The sequence below is a fragment of the Salmo salar genome, chromosome ssa20 (genome assembly GCF_905237065.1).
Source record: "Salmo salar chromosome ssa20, Ssal_v3.1, whole genome shotgun sequence".
NCBI classification, from domain to species: domain Eukaryota; kingdom Metazoa; phylum Chordata; class Actinopteri; order Salmoniformes; family Salmonidae; genus Salmo; species Salmo salar.
In genome coordinates this window covers 13,331,526-13,341,962 of record NC_059461.1, presented here as the reverse complement: position 1 = coordinate 13,341,962, position 10,437 = coordinate 13,331,526, and the positions used below count along the sequence as shown (strand labels likewise).

Sequence of the window (10,437 nt, the reverse complement as noted above, 5' to 3'; positions counted from 1 at the left end):
TAGTATACCTTTTATTTTAAAATACTGTGATGAGACAACTTTACACATCTAAACACAGTTTTTTTTTGTTTTTATTCATTTTGAGACAAAAACATAAGTATACTGAATGTCAATCAGAAGATCTGATTATTAAGTGCTTATATTGGACTGAGGGATCTTTTACAACAACAGCTTACCATTATAAACACACTCATAAGAATACCAACATTAAATTCTCACTTTAAGTGTGTTTCAGCCTAACTTAAACAGACCTCTCTACCTATCACCATATAAGCAATATTTTCACTCAACCTTTAAATGGAAAGACTAGCCGCATCATGACATAACAAACAGTAAATTAAACATAAATACAAAATTACAGTAAATTAACAATGGCTGCAACATACTACAGAATGCATAGGAGACCACCACATTCCCGGCAAACACACCACACAATGTTGTCTCAATATTGACTCCAAGTTGTGACCCTCAATGTGCCATTTCTACTTTGTAACAACCCTTTGTCACTCTGACTTTTATAGGCACCACCAGATCTCGGTTCAAATACGATTTCAGGTATTTCAATTACTTTACAAAACAAATATTTAGATATTACATGTATAGGTCTTACTTCTTTTAATCACTATTTATTTGACCTTTATTTAACTAGGCAAGTCAGTTAAGAACAAAATCTTATTTTCAACGACGGCCTAGGAACAGTGGGTTAACTGCCTTGTTCAGGGGCAGAACACCAGATTTTTACCTTGTCAGCTCAGGGAGCTGATCTTCGTTCTTGCAACGCTCTAACCACTAGGCTACCTTACATTGGTGTCTCATGAAAGATGGCAAGATGCCATGTTACATTTAAAAAACAGCAGGGTTTCAAAAAAGCTTATCGGACATTGAGCAGCGATCTGGTCTGAAGATACGCCCTCCAATGCTAAAATGCCGCTCCACAGCTGGGAGGATGCTGGGACATGTAAGTACTCAGCAGCAACTCTGGTCAGTGTTGGGTGTATGTGACTGTGTTTTTTCCAGAATTTCAGAGGATCAGTAGTTAGTGGAAGATATTGGGTGATTAGGTAATCCTCAATATCTTTGTTGCTTTTGATAACATTTCACCAGCCCCATCCCTCAGCAGTTTAACCTCTACAGGTGTCCCTAAACCGGAGTGGTTGTTGCTAATGTGCGCTAATGTGACTAGAATGACGTTGTATACAATAGCCAACTTTCCTGGGACATAGACATGTCTTACATGGGGAGAAAGCTTAAATTATTGTAAATCTAACTGCAGTGTCCAATTAGCAGTAGCTATTACAGTGAACAAATACCATGCTACCGTTTGAGGAGTACACAAAAACAAAAACGTATCACAGCAACTGGTTTGATACATTCACCTCTGAAGGTAAATAATGTACTTATAATCAGTAATCTTGCTCTGATTTGTCATCCTGAGGGTCCCAGAGATAAAATGTAGCATCGTTTTGTTTGATAAAATCCCTTTTTATGTTCAAATGTATGAACTGGGGTCTACAGTTTGACCCCACTGCTGTCTCTGGCTCCACACCCACCCCGCCCGGCCATCTAGATGTGTGAAAGTTAGATACAAAAATGCTATGGTAATACATTTTTTTATGTTCTCTATAGCTATATACTTGAAAATTGACCAATTTGCCATATTTGGGCAAACTCCTGGCAGACTTGATACAAACTATTGTGCAGTAATGTAATTCTCCACTGGATCAGTCTGAACCTTTGCACACACACTGCTGCCATCTGGTGGCCAAAATCTACACTACACTTGACTCCTATCTGAAAGTATGGCCTTTCTCTTGCATTTCAAAGATTAGCTACAGGCAGTTAGATTTGGGTGTCATTTTAAGCGAAAATTGGAAAAAAAAGGTCAGATCCTTAAGTTAACAAAACAGTGTTGGGGTGATTGCCACTTTAAAGTCCCTTTGAGCAATTCATTGATCGATTTACTTAGAACATATATTCATAGAATTGTATATAAACATCTGGCTTTTGCTAAACATTTAGAGCAGAGTATTTGAGGGTATTTGAAATATGTTTGGTGAAAATATATTTCAAAAGGGTTTCAAATAGTGTTCCAGAAAAGTATCAAATACAATTTGATAGACTTTTTTATTTGTTCAATTGTTTTTAATAAACATTCAAATACTCAAATAAAAGTAATTGTTTTGGGCTATATACACTGCTCAAAAAAATAATGGGAACACTAAAATAACACATCCTAGATCTGAATGAATGAAATAATCTTATTAAATACTTTTATCTTTACATAGCTGAATGTGCTGACAACAAAATCCCACAAAAATAATCAATGGAAATCCAATTTATCAACCCATGGAGGTCTGGAGTCACAGTCAAAGTTAAAGTGGAAAACCACACTACAGGCTGATCCAACTTTGATGTAATGTCCTTAAAACAAGTCAAAATGAGGCTCAGTAGTGTGTGTGGCCTCCACGTGCCTGTATGACCTCCCTACAACACCTGGGCATGCTCCTGATGAGGTGGCGGATGGTCTCCTGAGGGATCTCCTCCCAGACCTGGACTAAAGCATCCGCCAACTCCTGGACAGTCTGTGGTGCAACGTGGCGTTGGTGGATGGAGCGAGACATGACGTCCCAGATGTGCTCAATTGGATTCAGGTCTGGGGAACGGGCGGGCCAGTCCATAGCATCAATGCCTTCCTCTTGCAGGAACTGCTGACACACTCCAGCCACATGAGGTCTAGCATTGTCTTGCATTAGGAGGAACCCAGGGCCAACCGCACCAGCATATGGTCTCACAAGGGGTCTGAGGATCTCATCTCGGTACCTAATGGCAGTCAGGCTACCTCTGGCGAGCACATAGAGGGCTGTGCGCCCCCCCCAAAGAAATGCCACCCCACACCATGACTGACCCACCGCCAAACCGGTCATGCTGGAGGATGTTGCAGACAGCAGAACGTTCTCCACGGCGTCTCCAGACTGTCACGTCTGTCACATGTGCTCAGTGTGAACCTGCTTTCATCTGTGAAGAGCACAGGGCGCCAGTGGCGAATTTGCCAATCTTGGTGTTCTCTGGCAAATGCCAAACGTTCTGCACGGTGTTGGGCTGTAAGCACAACCCCCACCTGTGGACGTCGGGCCCTCATACCACCCTCATGGAGTCTGTTTCTGACTGTTTGAGCAGACACATGCACATTTGTGGCCTGCTGGAGGTCATTTTGCAGGGCTCTGGCAGTGCTCCTCCTTGCACAAAGGCGGAGGTAGCGGTCCTGCTGCTGGGTTGTTGCCCTCCTACGGCCTTCTCCACATCTCCTGATGTACTGGCCTGTCTCCTGGTAGCGCCTCCATGCTCTGAACACTACGCTGACAGACACAGCAAACCTTCTTGCCACAGCTCGCATTGATGTGCCATCCTGGATGAGCTGCACTACCTGAGCCACTTGTGTGGGTTGTAGACTCCGTCTCATGTTACCACTAGAGTGAAAGCACCGCCAGCATTCAAAAGTGACCAAAACATCAGCCAGGAAGCATAGGAACTGAGAAGTGGTCTGTGGTTACCACCTGCAGAACCACTCCTTTATTGGGGGTGTCTTGCTAATTGCCTATAATTTCCACTTGTTGTCTATTCCATTTGCACAACAGCATGTGAAATGTATTGTCAATCAGTGTTGCTTCCTAACTGGACAGTTTGATTTCACAGAAGTGTGATTGACTTGGAGTTAGATTGTGTTGTTTAAGTGTTCCCTTTATTTTTTTGAGCAGTATATTTAAAAATACTCAAATACACAATAAAATGTATTTTTAAAGCAGATACAAATGTATTTGAACCCAGGTCTGGAAACTACACAGATGTACAATTGTCTGCTGCCTCCAAGGTATCGAACACTATATCATATCACTGTAAATAATGAGAAAGACATACACTCATACTGTACCAGTGACACAATGTCATTCAACATTTGGGCAAATGAAAAGGCTGCTCTTTGCAGGGAATGAATTACCAGCAGTTGTTGTATTATGTCACAATGTTTTCATATTTTTTTTTGCTTTGGTTGCCCATAGGGGAATCTCAATTTTTGGTACTCTGACTGAGTAAAGAACACAGTTGGCCTTACTTTATGTACACACACTGAAGATGACAGACTAGAAGGCTTCAGGAGTAAACAAAATCCAGTATATTGAAAGGACTAATTTGAGTTGAGTCAAGATAGCATATCAGTGAATAGACTTGGTTCTCAGAGAAGGAGGTGAATTTATAGGTTAGAACCTACTGTCTGAGGTTGCCACCAACAACTGGAAGGCTACACGGATAGATCCAGGCCTCTGATTATAATTGGCACATATTCTCTTCATTCTCTCTACTTTCATTGTAACAGGTCACACATGCATGTTGCTCAAAGCCACTCTTGTGGGATCACTGTATTTGTAAAAGGCAGGGCTGCCTTTTGTGAAGTGATTGGGTTGGCTTTAAAACCCCTGTCTGACTGATATAGTGCTTTGTCATGAATGTGTCTTACTGGGGCACTGGACTGACACATGATCTGTACAAGGTATGTCTAGGGGTCAAAAAGGAGCTTGGGGTAAACCACAAGATCATGTAACTGACTGGGGTTCCAACCTGTGGCTCTTGCGTGTCTCAAGACAGTGTTAACCCACTGAGCTACAGTCTGAGCATTATGCTCAGGGACCTATCACACGTATTCAGGTCTCAAGCAAGGTTCCTCATCTCGTGAGCGTGGTTCACTGAACCCCCTGCGTAACACTTAGGAGAACTCAGACTGCTGTCAGATGCAAAGTTAACTGTACATACAAGCAGCTGGGACAACCCAAATAAACTGTAGGAAACTCAATTCATTCAATTCAATTTCACTCAAGAGAATGAGAAAAATCCTAACATTTCATATTTCAGAATTCCACAGCTTTCCTTTTAAAAGCACAACAATACTGTAGTTCTGACATTGCCTGCATTATTTTTTAAATAATTCTTAGAAACATGATCAGATCAGCAAGAAGTTGCAAAAGGTTACAAAACCTTGGAGGTTTCAACACAACACCACAAAATGGTCAACGTTTGGAGGGGATTACGAATGTCTTTGGACAGGGGTTACAGTACGAGCAGATTAAGGTTCAGAGTCCTTATTCTAATTTTCGGCAGGTAGAGTGTCTTTAATAACGCTTAAGTCCATCAATCTATGGTTTCTCGTACTCTCTGTTCCCTCTCATTTGTTCTCTTCTGTCGTGGCTCTAATCTTCATCTCAGCAAATTTAAGGGAGTACTGCCAGCCCGTCCAGGAGGACCACTCAATGCCGTCGGCGTAGGAGGTGTGCGGCCCACGCAGGTACTGTCCATTCAGGTTGGACGTGTGGCAGTTGCGGTACCACCAGGCACCGTGGTAGAAGGAGGCACAGTTGTTCTCTGAGTGGTCGTTATCTTGGTCCTTGGTGGTGAATTTCATCCCGTTGTGTTTGAGCATTGAGTCACCTTACAAAGACAGACAGACAGGAGGAGGGGTGGGTGCAGAAACAGGGAGGAGGAGAGGAGAGAGAGAGGGTGGGGAATGAGAGAGGTAGCCAGCATTTTAGCACTTTGACAGGATCATGATGACATGTTTGGTGGTATATTTGTGAGAGGTTTAAAAAGAAAGACCATTACTGCTTGGTGAAATATAACAATATACTGAAATGAAAACCACAGGGACGGGCAAGTAAATTACTTTGCCTTTGCCAGGTTCTGTGTTAGTGAGTGTGAGAGAGAGAGAGAAATGTGTTGACATGATAGCTCAGCTGAATCGAACACAGCTTGTTTCCAAAGCTAAGCAGAGTAGATAGAGGTAGATCTGGATGGTATATTTGTTCTCACTGAAGATTATTACCCATTATATACCAGTATGAGTCAATGTTCAGGCAGGAATCGTTGGACTGTGGCTTCACATTCAATATAGCTCTTTATTTAGGTTGATGGCATGACATTGAAACAATGACGTTGATTCAAACATACCATTTTACTATCAACATTTGAAACAAGGTCAAATAAAATATCTCTAATCAAATATGAAATTCTACATAAATTCAACCACACTATGTAATCAATATAGGATAAAAATATTAGTAAAATGTCTACGTGAAACTTTCAATGCAATTTCAACCAATATATAGTTCTGATGATTATGTTGAAATTAGATTGATGTAACAACCTGTTAGTCAAGTTAAGTCAATGTATTTAAGTTGAAGTTTTACCCTAATTTCAATGTTTACAATGTTGGTTGAAATTAGATGAAAACAGTACTGGTTGATGACTTTTTTCAAATCCAATCTATTTTCCACTATGATTCCACGTCACAGTACATTGCCGAATTACATTGAAACAACATTTATTCAACCAGTGTGTGCCCAGTAGGATATGTGTGGGTGGGTGGGTGTGGGTGGTGTTTGTGTGTATCTGTGCATGCTTGAATATGTCTGTGTGTGTGTGCAGATCAGAGGAAGACTGGTGGAGAGGTTGTAGGCTGTGTTGGTGGCCTTATTAAACTCTATGATGTATGTCTCAGGGATGTAATGCAGCAGCCAGTGGTGCATTAATCAAATCCCCTCTATGCAGCACCACGCTCTACTCTGGAGGTGCTAATTCTGCTGTGGCTGGACCAGGCAGCTCTTAGCGACAGCTGCTTATTGCCCACATAGCACTAACTCCATTTTTTTTGTATGGATATCCTTTCAGATTTTGCTTCCATATCATGCCTCGTAATCATGGGCTGATGGTAAGGAGAAAAATCTCCCCCTAACTATCACATTATGCAGATTACAGATCCTGTTATATATTTCAATTTCCCACCAAGTGCCTCAGACTATAGACTTATTTAACCCTGGTTTTACTAGGTGAGTTGGCTGAGAACACCAAGTTACACTGTAGTTTACGAGGTTAGATCGGGGATTTAGCCAGGACACTGGGTGAAAGGGAAATTTCAAAAATGTTCTACTTAATATTCATAATCTCCTGCACCACCCCAACATCTACATACAGTATGTGAAAATGGCACTTTTGTATGTTTTGTCGTAAAAAAGATAGAGGAAGATAAGTGATTCCAATGATATCATTGGTGTGAATCATGTGATTTTAAACAATTATGAGTAGGCGTTTCCTACTAATTGCCTACTAATTGTCTACTAATTGGTTGATGATGTCATAGGAAACACTTATCTTTCTCTATCTTTTTACAAAAAAACATAGAAACGTGCCATTTTCACATATGTTCATGTTGGGGTGGTGCTGGACATTATGAATATGAAGTTGAACATTTTTGAAATGTCAGTTTAACTCCCCTACTCATACAACAATGAAATGGAATTATTACAGACCACATTATTTGTTTTGTTCGTGAAGATGATGTAAGAGCATGATGATGATAATAATAGTAAAATCATGCAATGCACAAAGGGATGAGTCAGTTTATTAGGGCAGTGTAGGACGAGTCTGCCTCTCTCCCTATGGAAAAAGTACCCCAGAGTATTGTATACCCACCTATTGTACATCTATTCTATGCTGACATTAACCGCTTCAACACGCTCGTGGATTATCGCTAAAAAAGGTTGGCAACCTTTTAAATATAGAATTATTGTAAACATAGTGGCAGGATATGATAATGACCCACTGCATTGATGATTAAACCTGTTTAAACTCCTTAAGACGCAGTGTAAATGGATGCCTACTGTACCATTATAACAAATGTAATGCAATGTAATGTAATGTTGGACACATTTTAATCAAATATCCTGGGAGAAACCTACAATGAGCGCAGCGAAAGTATTTTAACATGCACCCGAACTCATAATCATATTCATAATGAATACATTAAAAACATCAGAGGGAAATTATGTGCTCCTCCACAAGCATTGTCATAAAACATATTCAACACTCCTGTGGCCCTAGTAATGATATGGTTAAAACACTTTGGTTAGGTAACAAACTGTCATTAAAGAGTTTCTTTCAAGTTCTGAGAGTAAGCACTTAAAGTGTGAACAGCTAGTGCGCCTCATCATCACAGGTAATTGCACGTTCGCCCTATTTCTCTGCCGGTAGAGTACTCATTTCATGTTTATATATGATGTACAAATCTGTAGTATATAACCGTCATTTTGTTGTTGAGGATAATGGTTAAATAATCTTTGCAGTGATTGAAGATTAATTATCAAAGACTAAAAGGCAGCGACAGTTTTCTGTGTGAACGGATGCAGAATAAACGGGTAAAAAAAAATACAAGTACTGTCTTAGTCAATATGTGAACATATCCTTTGTCATTGGTTTTGACAGTCAAATCTCAAACTGTTCCTCCCAAATGTCACTTAATTGAAACCAAATATATGAAGAACAAATCATTTAAATCCAGGTATTGAAAACAAACTGTGCTGAAGTCAAAACAGTGCTGCTGCAGCGTAACATTTTATTAAAAGGTCCAATGCTGCCGTTTTTTTAATCTCAATATCAAAACATTTCTGGGTAACAGTTAAGTACTTTACTGTGATTGTTTTCAATTAAAATGGTAAAAAAACCAAAAACAACACAACATATACAAAAGTCTGTGGACACCCCTTCAAATGAGTGGATTTGGCTATTTCAGCCACACCGTTGCTGACAGGTGCATAAAATTGAGCCATGCACAGCCATGCAATCTCAATGCCATGCAATCTCCATAGACAAACATTGGCAGTAGAATGGCTTTACTGAAGAGCTAGAGCTGCCCCGGGCAACTGTAAGTGCTATTATTTTGAAGTGGAAATATCTAGGAGAAACAATGGCTCAGCCGCGAAGTGGCTCACAAAACTGGACTGCTGAAGTGCGTAGTGCGTAAAAATCACTACCGAGTTCCAAACTACCATTGGAAGCAATGTCCGCACAATAACTGTTTGTCGGGAGCTTCATTAAATGGGTTTCCGTGGCCGAGCAGTCGCACACAAGCCTAAGATCACCATGCGCAATGCCAAGTGCGGCTGGAGTGGTGTAATGCTTGCCGTCATTGGACTCTGGAGCAGTGGAAACGTGTTCTCTGGAGTGACGAATCACACTTCACCATCTGGCAGTCCGATGGAAGAATCTGGTTTTGGTGGATGCCAGGAGAATGCTACCTGCCCGAATGCATATTGCCAACTGTAAAATTTGGTGGAGGAGGAATAATGGCCTGGGGCTGTTTTTCATGGTTCGGGGTAGGCCCCTTAGTTCCAGTGAAGGGAAATGTTAACGCTACAGTATACAATGACATCGTTGACAATTCTGTGCTTCCAACTTTGTGGCAACAGTTTGGGGAAGGTCCTTTCCTGTTTCAGCATGATAATGCCCCCGTGCACAAAGCGGGGTCCATACAAAAAGGTTTTGTCAAGATCGGTGTGGAAGAACTTGATTGGCCTGCACGGAGCCCTGACCTCAACCCCATCAAATACCTTTGGGATGAATTGGAACGCTGACTGTGAGACAGGTCTAATCGGCCAACATCACTGCCTGACCTCACTAATGCTCTTGTGGCTGAATGGAAGCAATTCCCTGCAGCAATGTTCCAACATCTAGTGGAAAGCCTTCCCAGAAGAGTGGAGGCTGTTATAGCAGTAAAGGGGGGGACCTTAATGCCCATGATTTTGGAATGAGATGTTCGACGAGCAGGTGTCCACATACTTTTGGTAATGTGGTGAAGCTTCTTTGCGAAGAGCAACTTCTCAAGCAAGAATGTTGCTAGAACTGTCTGGGAGTGGGGAGGGGAAAACTGAAAATGAGTTATTTTTGGCAGAGAGGTTTGGAACTCTTTCTTTCTTATTGGTATATTAACTAAATTACTGCCTGGTGAGGCAGGCCAAAACTCTATCCCAACAAAAAAAGTCAGAAATGTCAGGAAGTCTTTTCAAACAGCTCTTACACTAAAAGGGCATTATCACCATTTTCACAATTTGACAGTATTATTCCAAGCTCATAGGATGGAAATATAAACTGAGTGTACAAACATTAAGGACACCTTCCTAATATTGAGTTGCGCCCCCCACTTTTGCCATGAAAATGAATTGGGCCATGGACTCTATAAGGTGTCGAAAGCATTCCACAGGGATGCTGGCCCATGTTGACTCCAATGATTTTCACAGTTAGGTCAACTGGATGTCCTTTGGGTGGTGGAACATTATTGATACACATGGGAAACTGTTGTGCATGAAAAATCCAGCAGAGTTGCAGTTCTTGACACAAACCGTTGTGTCTGGCACATACTGTACCCCTTTAAAAAGGCACTTAAGAATTTTGTCTTGCCCATTCACCCTCAATGGCACACATACACAATCCATGTCTCACTTTTCTCAAGGCTTAAAAATCATTCTCTAACCTCTCCTCCCCTTCATCTATACTGATTGAAGTGGATTTAACAAGTGACATCAATAAGGGATCATAGCTTTCACCTGTATTAACATGGTCAGT

At 41.1% G+C, this 10,437-nt stretch overlaps 1 protein-coding gene across 1 annotated transcript in view; it reads right to left on the bottom strand.

Annotated features, from left to right (window-relative positions):
- Positions 1 to 3,660: 3,660 nt before the first annotated feature.
- The window catches only part of LOC106580129 (fibrinogen C domain-containing protein 1), a 224,560-nt gene continuing 217,783 nt past the window's right edge, over positions 3,661 to 10,437 (bottom strand). Inside the window, exon 7 of the mRNA XM_014160835.2 lies at positions 3,661 to 5,475. Within this exon, the coding sequence (XP_014016310.2) occupies positions 5,213 to 5,475 (263 nt within the window). The 3' untranslated portion in view covers positions 3,661 to 5,212. The remainder of the gene's footprint in view (positions 5,476 to 10,437) is intronic.